The sequence below is a fragment of the Pan paniscus genome, chromosome X, assembly GCF_029289425.2.
Source record: "Pan paniscus chromosome X, NHGRI_mPanPan1-v2.0_pri, whole genome shotgun sequence".
NCBI lineage: Eukaryota > Metazoa > Chordata > Mammalia > Primates > Hominidae > Pan > Pan paniscus.
Window position 1 is genome coordinate 18,471,372 of NC_073272.2, and position 26,129 is coordinate 18,497,500.

At 43.8% G+C, this 26,129-nt stretch overlaps 1 protein-coding gene across 6 annotated transcripts in view; it reads right to left on the minus strand.

The window, feature by feature from the left end:
* CTPS2 (CTP synthase 2) overlaps nucleotides 1-26,129 on the minus strand; it is a 123,014-nt gene that overhangs the window by 86,718 nt on the left and 10,167 nt on the right. For all 6 annotated transcript variants that reach the window (XM_034950606.3, XM_034950605.4, XM_034950608.2 and 3 more), the window contains 8 exons: nucleotides 23,756-23,926; nucleotides 23,069-23,169; nucleotides 18,180-18,296; nucleotides 17,950-18,033; nucleotides 16,341-16,421; nucleotides 14,241-14,392; nucleotides 7,901-8,033; nucleotides 3,166-3,254 (listed from right to left, as the gene is read on the minus strand). In XM_034950606.3, the coding sequence (XP_034806497.1) occupies nucleotides 3,166-3,254; nucleotides 7,901-8,033; nucleotides 14,241-14,392; nucleotides 16,341-16,421; nucleotides 17,950-18,033; nucleotides 18,180-18,296; nucleotides 23,069-23,169; nucleotides 23,756-23,926 (928 nt within the window). The remainder of the gene's footprint in view (nucleotides 1-3,165; nucleotides 3,255-7,900; nucleotides 8,034-14,240; nucleotides 14,393-16,340; nucleotides 16,422-17,949; nucleotides 18,034-18,179; nucleotides 18,297-23,068; nucleotides 23,170-23,755; nucleotides 23,927-26,129) is intronic.

Genomic DNA, 26,129 nt, shown 5'->3' on the forward strand with positions numbered 1-26,129 from the left:
CGGAGGTTGCAGTAAGCCAAGATTACACCACTGCACTCCAGCCTCGGTGACAGAGCAAGAGACTGTGTCTCAAAAAAAAAAAAAAAAAACTTGTAAAGGATTATAGAAGGTTTGTAAAAATCTTACCTTATGGTCAAACTAAAATTGGATAGATTTATCTATAAGGTTTTATTAAAAATTGGGTTTGACATGAATTTAATGCACTAATGCAATGGTGAAGTTTGGTATATTTGGTATAAAAATTATATGAAAAGCACTGTCAAATATGAAATGGTGTTTGGCTTTCTTTGGGCTGTATTTGTATAAATATGTTATTGTATGTGTTCCAAAATTACAAGAAACTTCTATAATTCTAATATGAATTCGTGTATGTTATTAATAATTATCATTGTTATGCAAAATTGTTGTAAGCCACAGATGTAACAAATTCCTAGTCAATTGTGGCTTTAATAGTGGCTGCCCTAAAACATTTTGTCACCCACAGACAATTGTATTGTTTTGGTCCTCTTTAGAAGGTAGTTAATAATCAACTATAGAACTCTAACAGCTGTTCTTAAATGCAAGTTTCTGATAACTTTGGAGATTGTGACAGCAGAACAGAGGAAAATCTTTCAGGACTCTCATGGAGAGCTGAAATGTTCATGACTATCAAGTAGAACAGGAGTTAGCTCCATGGAATGAACTAATAAAAAATTAATATTTTTTACTTTGCTTAAAATGTTGCTGATCCTTTTTGTTTTATTTTTCAGAGTCAAGAAAACTGTTCTTTTGAGCTATATACAGCTTGTAACAATTGAGTAAAGTATACTCCTGTGAACAAAATTTGGAGCATATTTGTTTCTCTCTACCTGATTTGCCCAGAATTTGGAAACTATTTGTGAGTATTCTTAACTTATGGCAATATAGTTGTTTGCATAAGTGCAATAAGAATCTTTTTTATTTTGCAACAGGACACAATTGGAGGGAGAAACTGGTTATATTACCAAGGCTTTGACTGGAATGGTGTGCTTTCCTGTAAAGAATCAAACTTGAATTGTAAAGCCAATACAAGCCCCTTGGGAAAACTAGCCTCATACCTTGTCTACACAGTCCCTGTACAGGGTTTCTGACCTGTGGTAACTAAAGAATGTCACTTTCTGACAGGTCCAGGAGCCTCAAGTTATCTTGGGACCTCAAAAAGAGAGGAATTTACCCAATTCATAGGTATTTGAGGGTACAAACCCATGGGTGGGCTCAGCTTTAAAAAAGGTCTTATCTGAGATTCCTTATGGAATAAGGTTCTGTCAAAGCCAATTTTAAAAGCCTATTGAAAAATAATTATTCTTGCAGCACTTTATACAAATAATCAGGCCAAGTATAATAAAGCAAATTGTTCTTACCATGATTTGTCTTTAGTGAAAATGGGAAACTGGAGAGAGAAAAAATTATGTTTCAAGAACTATGGTCTAACTGTTATTATTATGAATTCTAGTCTTATTGGTTGTTTTTGAAGTTTTTTTCTGCAATTTTGACTGACCCTGCTTATTCCTGTGAAACAATCAGTGATCTGTGACTGCAGCTCAGAAAAAAACAAGAGCAGGGCTGGGCGTGGTGGCTCACACCTGTAATCCCAGCACTTTGGGAGGCCAAGGCGGGTGGATAACGAGGTCAAGAGTTCAAGACCAGCCTGGCCAACATGGTGAAACCCGTCTTTACTAAGAATACAAAAATTAGCCAGGCATGGTAGCGCGTGCCTGTAATCCTAGCTACTTGGGAGGCTGAGGCAGAAGAATTGCTTGAACCTAGGAGGCGGAGGTTGCAGTGAGCCGAGATCGCACCACTGCACTCCAGCCTGGGTGACAGAGCAAGACTCTGTCTCGGAAAAAAAAAAAAAAAAAAAACAAGAGGAATGGGTAACGTAAAAATTGGGATCAGTATTCTAATTCTGGGCATGTATTGAAATCAGCTAGCAACTGCATATCAGCTTGGTTCCAACAGTTGCCCAGTTCATGGAAAGCCTTCTAATTTAGTTTACTTGGGATAATTTTTTGCTTTACTGTTGTGGAATATATTGCTATTGTACTCTTTGTGTAGGAATGCAGAATAAGCTTACTCAATGTTTTCTTAAACTAAACATTTATTAATCTTCCAGATATCACCTTTTGTTGGAACTCAGAGTTATGAATGGCCCTCGCCATCTGACGCTTTCTGACTGACCTCTTCTCTACCCCAAATACAAGAGACTCTAATAGGGAGGAATGTCATTGCCCCTATTCAACACGAAGAAGTTACAGAAGATGGAGCTTTGTCCCTCTGCAACACTTAGTATTAAGAGTTCTCCTATAAAAGGGAGAGGGGAAATGTTGAACCACAGCAACTCCATCTTGAATAGGGGCTGGGTAGAATAAGGCTGAGACCTACTGGACTGCATTCCCAGATAGTTAGGCATTCTAAGTCACAGGATGAGATAGGAGGTCAGCAAAAGATACAGGTCATAAAGACTTTGCTGATAAAACAGGTTGCAGTAAAGAAGCCAGCTAAAAGCCACCAAAACCAAGATGGCAATGAGAGTGACCTCTGGTCATCCTCACTGCTACACTCCCACCAGTGTCATGACAGTTTACAAATGCCATGGCAACATCAGGAAGTTACCCTATAAGGTCTAAAAGGGGGAGGCACGTATAATTCATCCCTTCTTTAGCATATAACCAAGAAATAACCATAAAAGGGGCAACCAGCAGCCCTCAGGGCTGCTCTGCTTGTGGAGTAGCCATTCTTTAATTCCTTTACTTTCCTAATAAACTTGCTTTCACTTTTTAAAAAGAGAGAGAGAGAAAAAAAGCTGTCATTCTTGTACTTTAACTTTGCATATGTAAGATTCATCTCTGCATCTTCCAGGAGAATCAACACACTTTCCCTCTGCATCCTTCAGGAGAATCAACACACTTTCCCACAGTATCCCCATCCTCCCCAAATAAAACCATTTCTATGCACATGCCACCAGCATTAACATGGCACATTTCAAATCAATGCAGTATGATCGTGGAACAATCACCTGCAAAGATCACAAGTACTCCAAACTACCTTTCAAAATGCATGAAAATTAGCAATTAGGGTAAACTGAATCATTATAGAAAAAGTACAATGGTCCTATCCTAACTGGTGTGCGTGGGCCCTGGTACTCACTCAGCTTTGCATAGCTTCTGCCAAGCTTCATGAAATTTCACAGGGTCCTCAGTTTCAGTGATCTTCTCCAGATCAATGGAGTCTATGTACTAAAAAACATCCAACAGATAAAAGGAGTATTTAAGAAAAATAAACACTCAAAAATACTGCAGCCATCTAATACTATGACACATTATTCAATAATTACTTATTATGCAAACATTGTACTGGGCACTAGGGATAGAAAAACAGTCTCTGTTTTGCGGCTCTTATAATCTTTCAGAAAGATTACAAAACCAGATAAACGGGCATCCACACTATACTGTGATAATGGCTATGACAGACAAAGAAGAGAACGATGCAGAAGTAACTTGGGGTCAACCGCGTGGGGTGGCACGTGCCTGTAGCCCCAGCTACTTGGGAAGCTGAGGTGGGAGGATCCTTTGAGCCTGGGAGGTCCGGGCTGCAATGATCCCTGATTGTAACACTGCATTCCAGCCTGAGTGACAGAGTGAGACACTGTCTCAAAAAAAAATTAAAAAAAAAAAGCAACTAGGAGGTCACTAGAACTGAACACTGGAGGAAAGATAGGAAGGATTGACGTCAAGGAAGAGCTCTGGGGAGGTAATGTTCAAGAAGCCAGCCGAGAGGAGAGCAGAAGCAAGATAAGCACGTGTGTGATGGGAGGCAGCAGGAGACAAAGAGAGGAGGGGAGAAGGGTATGAAATCTCCAGCAGGCCGGGCGCATTGGCTCATGCCTGTAATCCCAGCACTTTGGGAGGCCGAGGTGGGCAGATCATCTGAGGTTAGGAATTCAAGACCAGCCTGGCCGACGTGGCAAAACCCCGTCTCTACTAAAAATATAAAAATTAGCCAGGCATGGTGGCAGGTGCCTGTAATCTCAGCTACTCGGGAGGCTGAGGCAGAAGAATCACATGAACCCAGGAGGCAGAGGTTGCAGTGAGCTTAGATTGTCCCACTGCACTCAAGTCTGGGCAACAAAGTGAGAGTCCGTCTCAAAAAATAAAAAAAATAAAAAAAAATAAAAAATAAAGAAATCTCCAGCAAAGGAACCACTTATATGAAACCTCAGAGGAAAAAGAGAGAAAGTGGTAGCCACTCTGGGACCCTCAAAAAAGGCCCCACCCAGCGAGAGGACAGACCTGATTGGTTGGAGGAAGGCAAGGGACGAGGCTGAGAAGCCATGACACAGACTTGACACTTGAAGCCAATTGCAATGGTTTGAATGTCTGTGTTCCCCCAAAATTCCTATGTTGAAATCCCAACTCCCAAAGGAATGGTATTAGGAGGTGGGTGGGGTCTTTGAGAGATGATTAGGTCAAGAGGGCAGAGCACATAGGAATAGGATTAGTGCCCCTATAAAAAAGGCCCCATAGACCTCCCTCACCCCTTCCGCACATGGGGATATAACCAGAGGTTGGTCCTCTGCACCCAAAAGAGGGCCCTCACCAGAACCCGGCCACATGCTGGCACCCTAATCTTGGACTTCCAGCCTCCAGAACTGTGAGAGAGAAATGGCAGTTGTTTGTAAGCCACCTGGTCTATGGTACTTTGTTACAGCAGCCTGAACAGACTGAGACACCACTGAAAGATCTTAAGTAAAGGGATGACAGGAACAGAGAGAACCGAGAAAGATTTTACAATGATCACTCTGGTAGAGTGTGGCAAAGGCAGGGAAGACTGGCAGCTGGAAACCAGCCCGGAAGCCGCTGCAGCTGCAGCAAACCAGGAGAGATAGACAGATGCAGCCCAACCTTAGAAGGAAGATGACAAGGCCAGGATTCAAACAGTACTTAGGAGAAGCTAATGTCAATGAATCCTATCAGATGAAGCATCATGTGCACCAATTCTTATGTATATAACAGTCCCTCTCTATCTATATTAGTTTAGTATTTCTTCTGTAAAAATGACTCTCCTGGCCAAGCACAGTGGCTCACGTCTATAATCCCAGCACTTTGGGAGGCCGAGGCAGGTGGATCACTTAAGGCCAGGAGTTTAAGACCAGCCTGGCCAACATGACAAAACCCTGTCTCTACTAAAAATACCAAAATTAGGTGTGGTGGCGGGCACCTGTAATCCCAGCTACTCGGGAGGCTAAGGCACAAGAATTGCTTGAACCCCGGAGGTGGAGGTTGCAGTGAGCCAAGATCGCACCACTGCACTCCACCCTGGGAGAAAGGGCGAGACCCTGTCTCAAAAAAAAAAAAAGAAAAGAAAAGAAAAGAAAAAAAAAGACTATTCAAATAAACTTTAAGATACAAATTTTTAAAGGCTTTATAAAATGTATATGTCATGGCAATTTTTCCATTGCCATTTTCTTTTTTTTACATAATGGGGCGGGCGACTTGGAGGAGTGGGAGGAATGGGAAGTAAACTATTCCTTAGAAAGCCAAAAGTAAAAAGTGATTAGGGGCTGGGCATGGTGGCTCACGCCTGTAATCCTAGCACTTTAGGAGGCCAAGGCAGGAGGAATTGTTTGAGCAGTTCGAGACCAGCCTGGGCAACATAGCAAGACCCCGTCTCTATAAAAATTAAAAAATAGGCCAGGCACGATGGCTCACGCTTGTAATCCCAACACTTTGGGAGGCCAAGGCAGGTGGATCACCTGAGGTCAGGAGTTCGAGACCAGTCTGGCCAACATGAAGAAACTCCATCTCTACTAAAAATACAAAAATTAGCTGGGCGTGGTGGCACATGCCTGTAATCCCAGCTATTCGGGTGGCTAAGGCAGGAGAATCACTTGAACCCAGAAGGCAGAGGTTGCAGTGAGCTGAGATGGCACCACTGTACTCCAGCCTGGGCAACAAGAGCAAAACTCCATCTAAAAAGTAATTAACTAATTAATTAATTAATTAAAAAATAATAAAATAAAATTTTTAAAAAGTGATTAGGAAAGAAGGAGGCTAAAAAGAGGAGAGAGAAACAGCAGCTAGTTCTCCTAAGCTAGTGTCAAAGTGGAAGCCATTAAATTTCTTTAACATATAAATGGATCTTTTTACTCATTATACAAAGTTTTTGCCATTTAAGTCAAGATGATAAGACTTGCTTAAACAATGATATACTCATACTGAATATCATTAAATATAAATGTGAGATAGATATATAAATATACGTATCCAACTGGTAACAAGTGGGATTTCAGGGAGGAGGAATCTGCTTTCTGCATTTTAGATTTATGCTTTATTTTGTTTTGTTTTGTTTTTTGGAGACACGGTCTCAATCTGTCACCCAGGCTGGAGTGCAGTGGCGCAATTATAGCTCACCGCAGTATCAAACTCCTGGGCTCAAGTGATCTTCCTGCCTCAGCCTCCCAATTAACTGAGACTACAGGCGCATGCCACCACACCCGGCTAACTTTTTAAGTTTTTTTTATAGAGATGAGGTCTCCCATTGTTGCCCAGGCTGGTCTTCAACTCCTGAGCTCAAGCAACCCACCTGGCTCAGCCTCCCAAAGGGCTGGGATTACAGGCGTGAACTACTTTGCCTGGCTTATGCTTTGTTTAAATGTTTTACTCTAAACATGTACTACTTCCGTTCTTATATGGAAGAATATACTCAAACTATATAAGATAACTACGCCTCTGTTATTCCACAATACTGAGTTTCCAAAACAAATAATCACTGTTTGCTAGCTATCATTCCTCCAAGTTAGAGAGGGGAATATAGTATTTTAAAAAATCTAGATTCCATTCCAATGCTAAAGGGAAAAAATGTCCTATTATTTTCTTGTTAGGCAATTACGATGTACTTAAACGAGCATGACAAGCATGCTCATTCATCTGAATGTGCAAAGCCTACTTTCAGAAATGTGCCTTAAACCTACATGTAGAAAACAGCTTACACAGGCCAGGCGCAGTGGCTCATGCCAGTAATCCCAGCACTTTGAGAGGCCGAGACGGGCAGATCACCTGAGATCAGGAGTTCGAGACCAGCCTAGCCAACGTGGTGAAACCCCGTCTCTATTAAAAATACAAAAATTAGCTGGGCATGGTGGCAGGAGTCTGTAATCCCAGATACTCAGGAGGCTGAGGCACAAGAATTGCTGGAACGGTGAAGACAGAGGTTGCGGTGGGCCGAGATCATGCCACTGCACTCCAGCCTGGGCGGCAGAAGGAGACTGTGTCTCAAAAAAGGAAAAAAGAAAACCGTTTACACAGCAAGCCTGGCTGCTGCCCTTGGAAAGGCCTGCTACAAGATTGAGCCTTGACTGGCTTCTGGAAACTCTGATTTTGGGAGGGTTCCCATCATTCCAAGAACTGATAGGAGAAGCTCACTGTGCTGAAAGTGTCTGTACAGACAACATGGTTTCTGCTGCATGCTTTCCTTCTGGGAGGCTGGCATTTTGGGAAGTTCTAAGAAGAGGGTGCCTACGTGACCAGCCCCCAGTAAAAACCTTGGGCTTCAAGTCTTCAATGAGCTTCCTTAGTAAATGGCAGTTTGCATGTATTATCACAACTCACTGGACTCTACCAGGGGAGAGCACTTAGAAGCTTGCGCCTGGTTACTCCTAGACTTCACCCTGCACGACTTTTCCTTGGCTGATTTTGCTTTGCATTGTCTGGCTATAATAAATCTTAGCTATGAGTATAACTATATGATGAGTCCTGTGAGTTCTTCTGGTGAGTCGTAAGTCCTGCAGGTGATCTCAGGGACCCTTTAACAAAACTTGCCCCTCTGGAACATGTGCTATTGGCATGAATTACTGAGATAGCCAAAAGACCAGGCCAGGACTCACCATCAGATTCAACTTGTGGTTGATGGCCAGGGCTGAGTGTTCCAGGGCTTTGAACACAGAGGCGTAGCAGTCTCTGAGCTTGGTGTATTTGCCAACCAGGGCTATGGAGCATATTTTCTGTAACCTTTCATACCTGGGAAAGAAAACAAACTCAAAGGTTATATGCACATAACAGAACATCACAAACAGAACAATGGCAGCTGCTGCTCTTACTCCAAGGCACTTTTTAAATCCTCGGGAGCAGCTGTAGTCCTAGCTACTCAGGAGGCTGAGGCGAGAGAATCACTTAAGCCCAGGAGTTTGAGACCAGACTGGGCAACATAGTTAGACCCCGTCTCTACAAAAAAATACAAAAATTAGCCAGGAGTGGTGGGGCATGCCTACAGTCCCAGCTACTCAGGAGGCTGAGGTTGGAGGATCACTTGAGCCCAGGAGATCAAGGCTGCAGTGAGCTATGATCACACCACTGCACTACAGCCTGGGCGACACAGTGAGACACTGTCTCATAAAACAAAAACAGAAATCCCAACGTTGTTTTACATAAGCAGGTACAGATAAAAATTCAAGTATATCAGAGAAAAAGTTAAAAGCATTAAAAGTAAAAATTGAAAAGCTATCCCAATCTCATAAACATGAGCTATTCTTACATTGGTTAATAAGGTGACATTGTATAAAAAAAATGCATTCTGCGTGTCAGTAGGAAACATTCCAATATTAACTTTGTAAGGTGACATTGTGTAAGAAAATGCATTCAAAGTGTCTACATTTAAAATGGTTACATTCCCAGCTGACCCACAAAAGTCTGGTTATTCATGGCATGCCTGAAGAATGGTGCTGAGAGAACGATTTAAAATATTACTAGCCATTTAGATCATTTTTATGAGAAAAATTCCATTCTACAGAAGACACTCAATCACATTTTACCATTAGAGACACAATTTTTAGTCTTGCTTTTGTCAGGAAATCTGTTCAAAGAACATGAAAAATATCTGGTTTGGTTTTAGGTACGTGGAAATGTCATCTTGGGGCTGAAGATGTTTTAGGGCTTTGAAGCAAACCCTTCCCCAAACACCTTAGAAAAATGTTACCATGATGACGAATATCTCTCTTGAATATCAACATCTGCAAAGAGTGGCTGGGCACGGTGGCCCACACCTGTAATCGCAGCACTCTGAGAGGCCAAGGCAGGTGGATCACCTGAGGTCAGGAGTTCGAGACCATCCTGGCCAACATGGTGAAACCTCGTCTCTACTAAAAATACAAAAATTAGCTGGGCGTGGTGGTACGCACCTGTAATCCCAGCTACTCAGGAGGCTGAGGCAGGAGAATCACTTGAACCCAGGAGGCAGAGGTTGCAGTGAGCCGAGATCGCACCACTGCACTCCAGCCTAGGCCACAGAGCGAGACTCTGTCTCCAAAAAAAAAACAAAAACAAAACAAAAACAAAAAGAACACATATCTGTAAAGAGTACAAGAGAAACTTGATCACAAACAGGCTATGTGTGGGAATAATGCACAAGAAGCTAAGAAGTCAAAACTGACAGGGAAGGTAACTTTCTAGAAAGGTGACTAAAATAGCTGATAAAAGGTCACTAAAAGGTGACTAAAATAGTTCAAGCTGCTAACCCTTGAACTCACTACTTTATTTTATGTTGCTCTGGAGGTTTCACAGCTGTCTGTATCTCACACCACCTCTCCATAAAGTATGCAGGTAACGGGCCGGGCGTGGTGACTCATGCCTGTAATCCCAACACTTTGGGAGGCCAAGGCCGGCAGATCACTTGAGATCAGGAGTCCCAGACCAGCCTGGCCAACACGGTGAAACCCTGTCTCTAATAAAAATACAAAAATTAGGCTGGCATGGTGGTGCACGCCTGTAGTTCCAGCTACTCAGGAGACTGAGGAAGGAGAATCACTTGAATCCAGGAGGCGGGGGTTGCAGTGAGCCGAGATCATGCCACTGCACTCCAGCCTGGGCGACAGAGCCAGACTTCGTCTCCAAAAACAAAAGAGGATGCAGGTAACAGAAAGCAGGATGACAGCACACCAAGTAGTACAGATGATGTCAGAGGCAGGCAGGCAGAGCCGCATTTGAGAACAGCAGATTTGACTTCACCCGCTTCTCCCTCCTCCATAGACAGAAGAGACAACATCAGCTCTGCCCCCGGAAGGAAGCAGCACTGGGGTCAGTATCACAGGTTACTCCTACGGCTCACTCACAGCTGGTCTTCCCAGGGGAGGAGTCACTGGGCAGCAGGTGGTACAGGTGAGTCCACTGGGTCACACCTACCAGGGACCTCTCATTCCCCCTTGGACCTGTACTTCCGAGAGCAACCAAGGTCTCCCTCATGTGCCCCACTCAGCCATCAGCCATCACCGAATGTGAGGCAAGCATCTGATACTACTTCAAGCTGCTGTGGGAGGGGGAGGGGAGTCCTCTTTGCAGGGCCACCCCCAAGAGTCGGGTCTCAAGAGAGATGAAGAGGGCTGGGTGTGGTGGCTCACGCCTGTAATCCCAGCAGTTTGGGAGGCCGAGGTGGGCGGATTACGATGTCATGAGATCAAGATCGTCCTGGCTAACACGGTGAAACCCCATCTCTACTAAAAAAATGCAAAAAAAAAAAAATTAGCCGGGCGTGGTGGTGGGCGCCTGTAGTCCCAGCTACTCGGGAGGCTGAGGCCGGAGAATGGCATGAACCCAGGAGGCAGAGCTTGCAGTGAGCTGAGATCGCGCCACTGCACTCCAGCCTGGGCGACACAGCGAGACTCTGTCTCAAAAAAAAAAAAAAAAGACAATGAATAGGAGGAGGTGGAGAATTGTGCCCACCTTGACTTCGGGTCCCAGGCAAGCTGTCCCTGTTTAATCAGGGACCCCTGGCCTCTGAGCAGCACTGGGCCTCCATGATAGAGGCTGTTCCTTTGGCCTCCATTTGGCTCCTTGCACCTCTCTACAGGCTATACTGAGAGGACCAAAGCTAAAGAATGGACACTTCGCATCAATTAACAATGTCACCACCAATGTGATGCAGAGGGAGGCCCAGTGCTGCAGAGGCACCCATGTACAATATCTCCTTGCTTGAAAATTGTCAACAATTTATTGTGCATTCTTAAATAAATAAAAGAGTATACTTGGATTGTTTGTATTGCAAAGAAAGGATAAAGGCTTGAGGTGATGGATACTCCATTTACCCTGATGTGATTATAATGCATTATATGCCTGTACCAAATATCTCATGTACCCTACAAATATATACACCTACTATGTACCCATAAAAATTAAAAATAAAAAGGCTGTAGTGAGTTGAATGGTGGCCCCCTCAAAGAAATTTGTCCCCAAAACCTGTGAATGTGACCTTGTTTGGAAAAAGGGTCTTTGCAGACATAAGTAAGGCTCTCCAGATGAGATCATCCTGGATTAGGGCCTGCCTTACATCCAATGACAAGCATCCTTACAAAAGAAGAGAAGGGAAGAAGACACAAGTGAGAAGGTGATGTGAAGATGGAGGCCTGGAGGCCAAAGGCTGGGCATGGTGGCTCACGCCTTTAATCCCAACACGTTAGGAGGCTAAAGCAGGTGGATTGCTTGAGCTCAGGAGTTTGAGACAGGCTGGGCAACATGGTGAAACCCTGTCTCTATAAAAAACACAAAAATTAGCCAAGCATGGTGGCATGCACCTGTAGTCCCAGCTACCTGGGAGGCTGAGGCAGGAGGATCACTTGAGTCCAGAAGTTCAAGGTTGCATTAAGCCCTGGTTGCACCACTGCACTCCAGCCTGGGTGACAGAGTAAGACTCCATCTCAAAAAAAAATAATAATAATAAGGAAATAAAAGATGGAGGACAAGATTGGAGTGATGTGGCCACAAGCCAAGGAACACCACTGATTGCTGGCAGCCACCAGAAGCCAGGAGAAGGGGTGTGGCAGAGAATCTCCTGCAGAGCCTCTAGAAGGAACCAACCCTGTGGATGCATTGATTTTGCACTTCTGACCTCCAGGACTGTGAGAGAATAAATTACTGTTGTGTTTTTTTAAGCTGCCCAGTTAGTGGTCATTGTTATGGCAGCCCCCAGGAAGCTAATACAAAGACCAAACATGTGGCTTTAAAAAGCACAGAAGCGCCAGGCACATGGCTCATTCCTGTACTCCCAACACTTTGGGAGGCCGAGGCAGGAAGATCACTTGAGCAAGATGGCAAAACCCCGTCTCTACTAAAAATACAAAAATTAGTTGGCCGTGGTGTAGCGCACCTGTGGTCCCAGCTACTGGGGACGCTGAGGCAGGAGGATCGCTTGAGCCCAGGAGGTCGAGGCTGCAGTGAGCTGAGATTGCACCACTGCACTCCAGCCTGGGCAACTGAGCAACACCCTGTGTCAAAAAAAAAAAAAAAGAAAGAAAAGAAAAAGAAAAAAAGCATAAACGCATAGAGTATAATTTAGAGCTATTTCCAATAAAAAGAGTTAAAATATTAAAACTTCTAGTGCTTAAAGTGTATCAGCCCCAAGCTACTTAGAAAATTCCTGTGAAATGACTGGCACTTTAAGCACTCTAGAGAGCAAGGGTTTTAGAGAATCTAAGCTCAGAAACTGCTCTTCCTTCCTGATTCCACTTGCCCCAGAAAATCTAAAGCATTTTTTAAAATTGTAAATGAAAGAGCAAGAGAGCCTCAGTCTGATTAGTCATCTACCAAGGGTCAGTAATTTTGTCACCATCATTTTAATTATGGTTACCAACATCAGCAACCGATACTTATTATAGTACGTGACTCAATGTTAAGTCTTTAAGGTTTACTCTCATAATTGCCACTAGGTAGGCACTGGTATCCCCTTATTATATACAGAAGGGAAAAAAAGCCTAGATAGGTTAAGTAATCACCCAAACTCACACAGCTGGTAAGAGAAGAGGCCAGGATCTGAGTCCAGAACCTACATACGTAACAGCTGCACCTACTGGCACTCACCTAAGCTGCCCAAGAAGTCCCATCTCAACTACATTTAGTAAAAGAAAACAGGGCCGGGCGCGGTGGCTCACACCTGTAACCCCAGCACTTTGGGAGGCCTAGGCAGGCGAATCGCCTGAGGTCAGAAGTTCGAGACCAGCCTGGCAAACATGGTGAAACCCCCGTCTCTACTAAAAATACAAAAAATTAGCTGGGCATGGTGGCGGGCGCCTGTAATCCCAGCTACTCAGGAGGCTGAGGCAGGAGAATGGCGTGAACCCAGGAGGCAGAGGTTGTAGTGAGCCAAGATCGCACCACTGCACTCCAGCCTGGGCGACACAGTGACACTCCGTCTCAAAAAAAAAAGAAAGAAAACAAGTGACAGGGACTTAATTTCCCTTTTTTTTTTTTTTAAGATACAGGGTCTCGCTATGTTGCTCAGGCTGGCCTCCAACTCCTGGGCTCAAGTGATCCTCTCACCTCAGCCTTCCAAGTAGCTGAGACTACAGGTAAGTGCCACTGCACACAGCTTAATTTTCATATAACTTCAAAATAGAGAAACTTTGCTTAAATTAATATGGTTGTCTGAAAGTTAGAATCCATCAGGAGTTTTAATAATTATGCTGAACAGTTAATGAATGCAGGATGAAACAAAAATAGCATAGCCAAAAGTTCCCATCCAAAATGATTTTCTTTAGGAAAAGTTAGCCAAATCTTAAAAACAAGCAAAACAAAACAAAACAAAAAACCTGTGACGTTTAAAACTGTTTAAGGCCAGGCATGGTGTCTCATGCCTATAATCCCAGCACTTTGGGAGGCCAAGGTGGGCAGATCACTTGAGCCCAGGAGTTCAAGACCAGCGTGGGTAACATAGAAAAATCCCATCTCTACAAAAAAAAAAATATATATTAGCCGGGTGTGGTGGTGTGTGCCTCTAGTCTCAGCTACTCAGGAGGCTGAAGTGGGAGGATGACTTGAGCCCAGGAGGTGGAGGTTGCAGTGAGCCGAGATCGTGCCACTGCACTCCCGCCTGGGTGACAGAGCAAGACTTTCAAAAAAGAAAAAAGAAAACAAACAAAAATTTAAAATATTCAGAAACTAAAAAATGAACTAGCAAATAAATCAAATAAATAAAAATCCTTCCAGAGTTAAAAAAACATTCCTTCCAGAATTCGAATTCCTTTAATTCACTTTGGTTTATGTATAACAAAATCAAAGGCTCCAGAAATCTTCAAATAATACAGCAAAGCACCGTAACAGTATGCTCCATCTTTAGACATATCCAGACCAAAATGTGCACACGCAAAATGCCAAATACACACGCTTACCCTTTCAAGTAGGTCTTAGTTCTACCCCCAAACTCAAAAATTATTAAAGATTATACAAGTAATTCCTTTCGCTTACCTGTCAGCCATATTTCTCCACTTAAAAAGCAAATTACTTGCAGAATCACCAATGGGCAGGTGCAATCTCTCCTTAAAATATTTCATAATGCCTTGTTCCTCCAAAAGCACAGGAACTCGGTATGTGGAAGAAACATCATGGATACATATGACCTAAGTGACGATGAGAAATCACCATACTTAGATGGATCTACTCAAATATGCCACCACAAGAATGAGACAAAATTCAGCAGAGACTGGCAGTTTATTTACACTGATATAACACACACACACGCACGCACACACAAAAACCCAGCAACCAAAGCTAGCATCAGAATTTGCACAAGGTTAGCTTCATTTAATTAGAAAACTAATCCCAGCACTATGGGAGGCCGAGGCGGGCAGATCACCTGATGTCAGGAGTTCGAGACCAGCCTGACCAACATGGTGAAATCCCACCTGTATTAAAAATGCAAAAATTAGCTGGGCGTGGTGACATGTGCCTATAATCCCAGCAACTCAAGAGGCTGACGCAGGAGAATCGCTGGAACCCAGGAGGCGGAGGTTGCAGTGAGTCGAGATCGCACCATTGCATACCAGCCTGGGTGACAGAGCAAGACTGTATCTCAAAAAAAAAAAAAAAAGAATTGTACACAAAACGACTGGACAGGTCAGGTGTGGTGGCTCACGCCTGTAATTCCAGCACTTTTGGAGGCTGAGGCAGGCGGATCATCTGAGGTCAGGAGTTCAAGACCAGCCTGGCCAACATGGTGAAACCCCATCTCTACTAAAAATACAAAAATTAGCCAGGCATGGTGACACACACCTATAATCCCAGCTACTCAGGAGGCTGAGGCAGGAGAATCGCTTGAACCCAGGAGGCAGAGGTTGCACTGAGCCAAGAGTGCACCACTGCATTCCAGCCTGGGTGACAATAGTGAAACTCTGTCTCAAAAAAAAAAAAAAAGATTGGACGCAAACAAAATGGCATGACAACATATCAACATACAGATGCAGAAGTGTCCCTTCAATCTGCCATCACATTTTTCAAAGTAGTTCAGACTTCAGCAATGACTCTGAGGCATCAGGCAGGGGGCTCTCCATCAGACTATTTTCCAGGATGCCAAAATTCAATTTGATCGTTTTTAGACTTCAGAGAACCCAGAGTTATAATCTGAAGAAAAGATTTCTGCCAAACCTCACCCTTTTCCTGAGCACCATTTATATCACTCTCTTTAAACTATAGGCAACTCCAATCCCTTATAACCAAGCCTTATTGGAATCAAGAGACAGAGATGAGAGAAGGAAAGAAAAAAGAAAAGCGAATTATCAGAATACCAAGGTGGAAAGCCCTACAGAGCAGAGAACCTAAGCCCAAATCACAGTACAGTTTCTGTACCAATGAAGTCAACTGAGCCCACTGATGGAGTCAGAAGAGCTAGTGCGAATGTCAACGTGCTCGTGTGTTTGGGGTGACTTAAGCTGCCACAGGTAGAGAGGAGAAATGAGTGAAAGCAGTAAGTGTTCCAGAAGGAAACACAAGATAAAGAGATGATAAGTAGGCTTCATGTGGTTCTCTCTCTAGAGGTTTGACTGTGAGTTAAACGCCCACCCTGGTACTGCGCACGATGGCTCACGCCTGTAATCCCAGCACTATGGGAGGCTGAGGCGGGCGGATCATCTGAGGTCAGGAGTTCGAGACCAGCCTGGCCAACATGGCGAAACCCCATCTCTACTAAAAATACAAAAAAATTAGCCAGGCGTGGTGGCGCATGCCTATAATCTCAGCTGCTCAGGAGGCTAAAATAATAGAATTGCTTGAACCCAGGAGGCAGAGGTTGCGGTGAGCTGAGATCATGCCACTGCACTCCAGCCTGGGTGACAGAGTGACACTCTGTCTCAAGAAAAGAAAGCCCACCCTGGTTTTGTGACATAAGTTGAGTGATCATGCAAAGAAACATGCATCCTATCTCACTTAAGGGCTAGGGAATCATGGTTGGATCAGGGTTCCCCAGTGCTTGCATAAATGCCGTGAAAAGTAATATGATCATTGAAGAGGTACAAAACACTGGCATCAGCAGAAGTGCCTGCCAGACAATAAAATCTAAAGAGCAGCACCAACCTGTTCAGGGTTCACGTGACAAAACATAGAAATCTTCTCCTTCACGGCCATCTCAATGGGCGTCGAACTTCGGCAGACAATCTGTCAAAGCCAGTTATGCTTCAGCAAACAGGATTCACTTTCAGCAGGATGCCACATTCATTTCTTTTTACAAGAAACTTGGCCAAGTATGTACTTGTTCACTTTGGACATTCCACTGGACTATTAGAAATTGGTCTGAGCACTAATATAAGTATAATCAAATTCAGCATAAGTGTATCAGTAAGAACTCGAAACATCGAGACGTCTCTGGTGAACAGAGTCCAGGCTCACAAGTGTTGCTTCATTAACTACAAGAAAAGAGCTAGATAGGGGTTAACAAACTTTTTCTCAAAAGGGCCAGATGGGAAATATTTTAGGTTTGCAGGTGACACAGTCACTGTCCTGATCCTCAATTGAGGTGCAGTGTGAAAGCAGCTACAGACAATATGTAAATGAATGGGTGTGACTGCATGCCAATAAAACTTTACTTACAAAAACAGGCAAGCAAGTTGTGGGCTGTTATTTGTCAACCTCTGACAGAGACTACTGGTGATGACTGGATCACCTGCTATAAGGACACATCACTGTTTAGACTAAAAATAAGAGCAGCGGACTGGGCGTGGTGCAATCCCAGCACTTTAGGAGGCCAAGGCAGGAGGATTGGTTGAACCCAGGAGTTTGAGACCAGCCTCAGTAACATAGCAAAACCCTGTCTCTACAAACACACACACACACACACACACACACACACCCCACACAAAAATTAGTGCGCTGTGGTAGCGTGCACCTCTAGTATCAGCTACTCAAGAGGCTGAGGTGGGAGAATCACTTCAGCCCAGGAGGCAGAGGTTGCAGTGAGCCAAGATCACACCACTGCACTCCAGCCTGGGCAACAGAGCCAGACCCCGTCTCAAAAAGAAAAAAAGAGCAGTGATAACCCATCACAGGGTTATCATTGATAGCAGGGTCACAGGAAAATCCCAAGGTTTCACCTTCATTATAAAGAATCCAGGAATCATATAAATGACAGGACATCACACTTGCCCAACTATCAATGTGGCCCATCAAATGAGAGCCTAGGGAAGAACAGATTGAAGCAACACTTGAGGCTAAGGGAATAAGCCTTTTCCGGCTCCCAGATAGAAAAACCTCATTGTCACAGGAGCCGTTTGAGAATGAGAAAGGACTTAGATGATGATAAAGATAAAGAAGTGAAGGGCAGCCAGGCATGGTGGCTCTTGGCTGTAATCCCAAGCACTTTGGGAGGCTGAGGCGGGCGGATCACCTGAGGTCAGGAATTCAAGACCAGCCTAGCCAACATGACAAAACTCTGTCTCTACTAAAAATACCAAAATTATCCAGGTGTGGTGGCATGTGCCTGTAGTCCAGATACTCTGGAGGCTGAGACAGGAGAATCGCTTGAATCCAGGAGGCGGAGGTTGCAATGAGCCAAGACTGCACCACTGCACTCCAGCCTGGGTGACAGAGCAAGACTCCGTCTCAAATTAAAAAAAAAAAAAAAAAAAAGAAGTGAAGGGCCTGCTCCCAGAGACCTTCAGGATAGACTTACCCACTGTCCTCAACTCACCAGATCTGGAGACAGGCCTAACCCCCTCAGCGCGCGGACGCTGTTTTGGGTGGGTTTGGTTTTTTGTTCTCCGGTAGCACTGAGCTGAAAAAAAATGGGGTCCCGTCAGCACACTGGACACTAGCTCCTATGGATGATTAATGGTGCCCCACTTTCAAATGCAGGACACATAGAATATCATAGGAAAACTTATCAAAGTTGCTGTCCACATACTTATCTGGAAAGCCCACCTGTGGGACAAGGCTAACGTGGATATTACAGAAATTCTCTCTTTTCGCCTTAAACTGGAATTGTCTAAACGCTTCCACAAACGGCATTCCTTCGATGTCTCCAATGGTGCCTCCCAGCTGGGAATGGAAAACAAACAAAAAAAGACACAAATGACCACGCATCTCCCACAGTACACAAGCTAATAAAAAGAGTTCTTAATAAACCGAGCATGAGAACTAAAGTTTGATGGTTACACAGAGGTTTATAAATACGTTCAAAATCACTAAATTGTGGCTGGGTGTGGCGGCTCACACCTATGATCCCAGCGCTTTGGGAGGCCAAGGCAGGAAGATCACTTGAGCCCAGGAGGTCAAGGCTGCAGTGAGTCATGATCATCCCACTGCATTCCAGCCTAGATGACAGAGAGAGACCCTTTCTCTGAAAAAATATAAAAATAAAAAATAAAACTTCAAAAAAGATTTCTCCACGTGTATACTCTTCAGTAGCCCATTGCTTCATTAAAACTAACAATGAGGCCGGGCGCAGTGGCTCATGCTTGTAATCCCAGCACTTTGGGAGGCCGAGGCGGGCGGATCACAGGTCAGGAGATCGGGACCATCCTGGCCAACATGGTGAAACCGGGTCTCTACTAAAAATACAAAAATTAGCTGGACGTGGTGGCGCACACCTGTAGTCCCAGCTACTCGGGAGGCTGAGGCAGGAGAATCGCTTGAACCCAGGAGGAAGAGGTTGCAGTGAGTCGAGATCACACCATTGCACTCCAGCCTGGGCGACAGAGCGAGACTCCATCTCAAAACAAAAACAAAAACAAAAAACTAGCATCAAATCTCCTTAATGCAGCCAACAAAAGGCTCTCAGGACCTGGCCCTTGCACTGAGTCTCCAATGCCATCTGGTCCCCTCCCCGCTGGCTTCTTGGTTACTCCATGCTCTTCCTTCCTGCTCCTTAAGCCCTCCTACCCTCCTTCTTCATCTACAGCAACCTCTTTATCCTCCAGTCCAAGAGAGATGCATCCTCCTTGGAGGGCGGACTCTGACCCTCCTTGGAGGGCAGACTCTGACCCCCCACCTAAAGCAGCCTATATCCCACTAGCCCTTGTCACAGCACTGTACCCATCCTAGGAATTCAGCACAAGTTGCCTCTATTTGATTTCCGTCTTTGTTTCCTGGCTCTCTACCCCACTAGACTGTAAGCCCCATGAGGGAATGAGCCCAGTACCCTGCATGCAGCACTGGAGGTTTAGTTTAGTAGTCGGGCCAGGACAGAAAGGTCCTGAAATTCAATATAAGCCCTAAGGAACAGTGTTCTAGTACCTGTTACCAAAATTACAGCAGAACCAAAGCCAGGGCTGGGTGCAGTGGCTCACGCCTGTAATCCCAACACTTTGGGAAGCAGGTGTATCACTTGAGCGCAGGAGTTTGAGACCAGCATGGGCAACAAAGTGAGACCTTGCCTCCACAAAAACATAAAAAATTAGCTGGGCATGGCGGCACAGCGCCTATGGTCCCAGCCACTCAGGAGGCTGAGGTGGGAGGATCGCTTGAGCCTGGAGAAGTCTAGGCTGCAGTGAGTCATGATCATACCACTGCACTCCAGCCTAGGGAACAGAGTAAGACACTGTCTCTTTAAAAAACAACAACAACGACAACAACAACTCAACGAAATGAAAACATCACATGCAATCAGGAACTTGGCAGGGGTGAAGTGAGTGTAAGTACCCACTAAATATAAGGCACCAAAATCTAATTTTTGAAAATCATTTATTTTTTCTAAGGAAAAACAGAGGTCTGCACTTAAACTAAACCGTGTGCTTCCATCCTGTGTTTTGATGGGGATTCTCTGGGGGGTCAATAATAGTGAATGCCAAAAGGAGGCCAACTTCAAACATTATCAGCTTCTGCCCTCACGTGGTCAGCAGTGGTACTACAGTCTCCCTGCTAATTCAGAAGTTCCCATTACCACACCTCTAGGTCACCCACATTATCGTGTTCAGAAACCTTCAATATTACTACTGGAATAGTTTGAAGTTAACTGTTGCCCCAAATAAAAGGGAAAATATCACCTATAACAATACTTTATGCTGAAATGGAAGCAGCAGCAAATGTATGAGATGTGCAAAGTTGTTTTTGCCTTTGTCTTTAATGAAAGTCTTTTTTCTTTTTCTTTTTTTATATTTATTTATTTATTTATTTATTTATTTATTTATTTATTTATTTATTTTTGAGACGGAGTCTCGCTGTGTTGCCCAGGCTGGAGTGCAATGGCGCGATGTCGGCTCACTGCAAGCTCCGCCTCCTGGGTGCACACCATTCCCCTGCCTCAGCCTCCTGAGTAGCTGGGACTATAGGCGCCCACCACCACGCCCGGCTAATTTTTTGTATTTTTAGTAGAGACGGGGTTTCACCGTGTTAGCCAGGATGGCCTCGATCTCCTGACCTCGTGATCCACCCGCCTCAGCCTCCCAAAGTGCTGGGATTACAGGCGTGAGCCACCACACCCGGCCCTTTTTAAATTTTTTTTAGAGACAGGGTCTCGCTCTGCCACCCAGGCTGGAGTGCAGTAGTGAGATCATGGCTCACTGCGGCCTCAAACTCCTGGGTATAAATGATCCTCCTGCCTCAGCCTCCCAAGTAGCTGGGACTACAGACCTGCACCACCACACTTGGCTGAGTCTTCTTTTTTGGAAAATAAACAAGAAGAAAGAAAACTGTTATTCCTTTAAGACAAGCATAAATTATTTCAGGTTCATGCCAAGATAACTCGTACTAATATAAATAAAACCTGTCAGCTCCACTGGTATGAGAAGTTGAGGTCTCACTCATAAAAATGGCTTTGAAGACATTTCAACAGCTCCTCTATGATTAAAACTAAAAATCAGCTTTGGCAGTCCTTGTTCAAAAGCTTAAATGGTGCACAGACACAACTGTTGAACACAACTTACAATCAACCAAAGAGGATGGTTGACCACTAGTATCCAATAAGCAAATATAAACATCAGGGTTATAACGGAGAAGGGGTTCTGTTTGTCAGTTTCCCTGTTTCCATGAAATTTAAAATCCAGCCAATGAGCTCCTGGAGAGCAGGAGTCAGATCACACTCAACCTCACATCCTTAGCAGCTATCATCAGGGCTAGTACATATTAAGTGCTAAATTAATCATTGTGAAGACAAGTCAATTCAAGGGTAGAATAAGAAATAAAATTAAAAATTTGCCAGGCATAGTGGTGGTACACTGTAGTCCCAGCTACTTGGGAGGCTGAGGCAAGATGATTGGTTGAGCCCAGAAGTTTGAGGCTGCAGTGGGCTTTGATCGCACCTGTGGATAGCTACTGCACTCCAGCACGAGGCAACATAGCGAGACCCTATCTATAAAAAATAAATAGCCAGTAACTTTATCAGTTCTACTATTAACAAAATGGATCTTCTACATATCATGATATCTGCTAACACTTACATTGATGAGAATAATAATAGCTAACTTATGTTCACTGAGCACTTCCTAAATGCCAGACATTGCAAAGTGCTCTGATACATTGCATTTAATCCCCAAACAATCCTGTTATTATCTTATTATTACAATATTATATTATTACATTATTACAAATGAGGACGTTGAAACTGTGAGAATTTTCCAAAAGTCATACAGGCATCTTAATACTAGCTAATAATTTTTAAGCACTTACTATATCTGTGACACCATTCTAAGCACTAAGTGTAGAGACTTATTTAATCTTCAAAACAATGAGTTACAAATGAGTTAAATGAGTTAAAGAGGCACAGAGAGGTTGAACAAACTTGCCCAAGGTCACCCCCTCCTCCCCATAAGTGACCTTGCTAGGCTACAAACCCAGACAGTTTGCCTCCAGACTCTTAATCACTGAGCTATACGTGGCTCAGGGGTCACTGCAGAAATACAAACTGAGGCAGCCTGACTCTAAGAACCAAATTGGTCATTATTCTGCTCTTTCGCCGGGCAATTAAGCCAACTGACATTTAGAGGAGGAGGATATGGATGTTATTGTCATTCTGCACGTGGAGAGGAAGGGAACAAGGTGAAGGAAGTAAACAAGTGGCAAGTTCAAATATGACTTTTTTTTTTTTTTTTTTTTTTAAATTAAGACAGGGTCTGGCTCCATCACCCAGGCTGAAGTGCTGGTGCAATCACGGCTCTCTGCAGCCTCAACCTCCCGGGCTCAAAAGATCCTCCCATCTCACCTTCTCAAGTAGCTGGGACTACAGGTGCGTACCACCATGCCTAGCTAATCTTTGTAGTTTCTGTAGAGACGGGTTTTCGCCATGTTGCCCAGGCTGTCTCAAACTCATGGACTCAAGCAATCCTCCCACCCTGGCATCTGAAAATGCCAGAATTGCAGGCATGAGCCACCTCGCGCAGCCATTAGCTTCTTTCTTTAAACAGCTGATACTAATCACTTATCACCACTACCATCTGACTTCCCCAACCCAGTGTCTCTTTACACTTCCAAAGCACTTCGGAAATACTTTTCAAATAGTATGCACTAGAATGCAGTCTGTTGTGTGTAGACAGGGTTGTCTGCAAGCTCCCCAAGGGCAGAGACTGTGCCCATCCCAGGCCCCGGCACAGAAGAGGCCCTCACATTGACTTTATCAGCAGCTGATCAGTCTCCACAAGCAGATCACTGCACATCCACCCAGGAGTATGTGTGATTGTCTGTCTAATGCCAATCTTGCCCACTCACTTGTGACCACAAAGACAGAAGCCATCTATGTTGTTTCTTGCTGTGACCCCACCTCCTAGCCCAGTGTCCAGCACTCAGGAGGGCGTGTGTAAGTATTTGTCAAATAAATGAAGATCAGATGCTCAAAGACCCAGCAGGATATAATTTTATAAAGAAAGTTCTATGCTTGCCTCAATAACGCATATTTGGGGCTCTTCCTTATTACCATCCACCGGCACCTTGGCTTGATTCATAACCCACTCCTGGACAGCATCAGTAATGTGAGGGACAACTGTAGAAGGAAGTATTAATACAAAAGTTTATTCCATGCTCATGAGAAAAGAATGTGCTTTAGGCCTCCCCAATCACCTGAAAGTCACCTGGCAAGTTACCCTGACATATTTTTGGAAAATGAAAAGAAAAAAACGCAACAATTTTAAAAGAATTAGAACTTGTAGAGCGCAGGGACTGTGACATTTTCAGTTCTACTTGGTTTTTTTGATTTTGTTTTGTTTTTTTTTTTTAAGATGGAGTCTCACTCTGTCGCCCAGGCTGGAGTGCAGTGGCACGATCTCGGCTCACTGCAATCTCTGCCTCCTGGGTTCGAGCAATTCTCCTGCCTCAGCCTCCCGAATAGCTGGGATTACAGGCATGCGCCACCATGCCTGGCTAATTTTTGTATTTTTAGTAGAGATGGGGTTTCACCATGTTGGTCAGGCTGGTCTCGAACTCCTGACCTCAGGTGATCCACTGGCCTCAGCCTCCCAAAGTGCTGGGATTACAGGCCTGAGCCACCGTGCCCGGCCTTCAGTTCTACTTTTGAGCAGCACAAAGATATTCAGCACACAGGGCTCCATAATGTCTGTGGAATATAATACCTTGCACTGTTTTCCCCAGGTAATCACCACGCCTCTCTTTATTGATCACATGCTGATATATCTTCCCCGTGGTGATATTGTTGTCTTTATAAAGATTAATATCCAAAAATCTTTCATAATTTCCAAGGTCTAAATCAACTTCTCCACCATCATTTAAGACGAAGACTTCACCTAGGATTAAAAAGGCAATGGAAAAATCAAAACTTTGCTTCCAGTAGATTTTTCAAAGATGGACATATTTTTGTTAAAAAGCTGGTAAAAGATGTATTTCTAAGCCATATTCTATCACCATCTCCTTTTTGGTGGAGATATTAACAATTCAATTATATCCAAGAAAATGCATCAGAAAATTCTATTTATAGTATTCTATTGTGGTTTTTTTTTAATCTACTGAAATTCTGTCTTCAAGATTTAGCTTTTCCAAACTCAACATATGCCGCATAAAAAAGACATGAAAACAGAAATTTTAAAAACAAACAGCATTTTACTTCAAAGCATCAGTATCCTGGACTCTGGAACTGCGATAAGAAACTTTTACTTGATTCTCATCTTGATTAAAGCCATAATTAGACAGTAGATGACAAAGCAAGGCCACAGCTAACCCATAAGGCAACTTGGTGAAAGTGAGGGAAAAAGCCTGTGTGTGCCATAAGCTACGTGCACAATGCACTGTCATAAAAGACAGGTGCAGACTTCGTCACACGAGGAGCACCCACTTTAACTACTAGACACGTCTGTAGATCTCTATTGTCACTTCAGGGCATGGACTGAGAGTCGTATGTTTCTAAAGCCACCTTGTAAGAATTGAACCTTTCCCCTATTAAGGGAACTATCATTTATTCCTACTGTTAGATGTCCACAGGAAAAAAGGTTGATTAACTTACAAATTTAATCAGAAGCCTTTTATATCCTAATTTATTTATCCATTCTAAGGTACATAACTGTGGTCTAGAAAATTAATTTTAAGGAAAAAAGCAAATTGATATCACAATACTTTTTTTTCAATTTTTTTCAATTTTTTTTTTCAATTTTTTTTTTTTTGAGACAGAGTTTCGCTGTCAACCAGGCTGGAGTGCAATGGCGTGATCTCAGCTCACTGTAACCTCCGCCTCCTGGATCCAAGCAATTCTCATGTCTCAGCTTCCCAAGTAGCTGGGATTACAGACATGTACCACCACGCCTGGCTAATCTTTGTATTACCATTATTATTATTATTATTTTGAGACAGGGTCTCGCTCTATCGCCAGGCTGGAGTGCAGTGGTGCGATCTGGGCTCACTGCAACCTCTGACTCCCTGGTTCAAGTAATTCTCCTGCCTCAGCCTCCTGAGTAGCTGGGATTACAGATGTGCACCACCACGCCCAGCTAATTTTTTTGTATTTTTAGTACAGACAGGGTTTTACCATGTTGGCCAGGATGGTCTCCATCTCCTGACCTCGTGATCCACCTGCTTCGGCCTCCCAAAATGCTGTGATTACAGGCGTGAGCCACCGTGCCCGGCCTATTATTTTTTTAAATAGAGACAGAGTTTCGCCATGTTTGCCAGGCTGGGTAGGAGAATCACTTGAACCTGGGAGGCGGAGGTTGCAGTGAGCCGAGGTCGCACCACTGCACTCCAGCCTGGGTGACAGAGTGAGACTCTGTCTCAAAAAAAAAAAAAAAAAATCATTAAAAAAAAATCCAAAGAAAATTTGGTGTAACACATGGCATTAGTCAATGGTGCCACACAACAAACAACCCCAAAATCTCTGCAACTTACAAAACATTTATTTATTTCTCCCTCATGTTACATGGGGGCTGTGAGTCACTTGTGAGTCTATTCTTTGTGTCTTCTCATTCCAGGACCCAGACTGAACGAGAAATCTCTGAAAACCAGGCTGTTCTCATGGTAGAGGGCAGAAGCACAAGACAGACTGAGCCAAACCACACAGATGCATTTGACATTTTCTGCTTCAACAAGGCATATGTTAATATTCCCTAACATCCCATAGGACAAAATAAATCACATGGCCAAATAGAGTGACCAACCTGCTTGGTTTGCCCAGGACTAAGAGGGCTCCCAGGACACAGGACTTTCTGTTTTAAAATCAGGAACGTTCCAAACAAACCAGGACAAGTTAACTATCCTACGTGGCCAAACTCCAAGGTCAAAGGGCAGGGAAATGTACTCCACAGAGGGATGGTGGGTAACATTTTGAAGCAAAAATACAATCTACCACAGACTTGAATAAGTCATTCACAAACAAAATCAAAATCAAAGAACTCTAAATTAAAACAATAAGATACCCTCTTTTTGTTTGTTTTATTCTCAGGTTAGTAAAGTTTAAAACAAAATATTCAAGGCCTGGTGCAGTGGCTCATGCCTGTTGCAGTG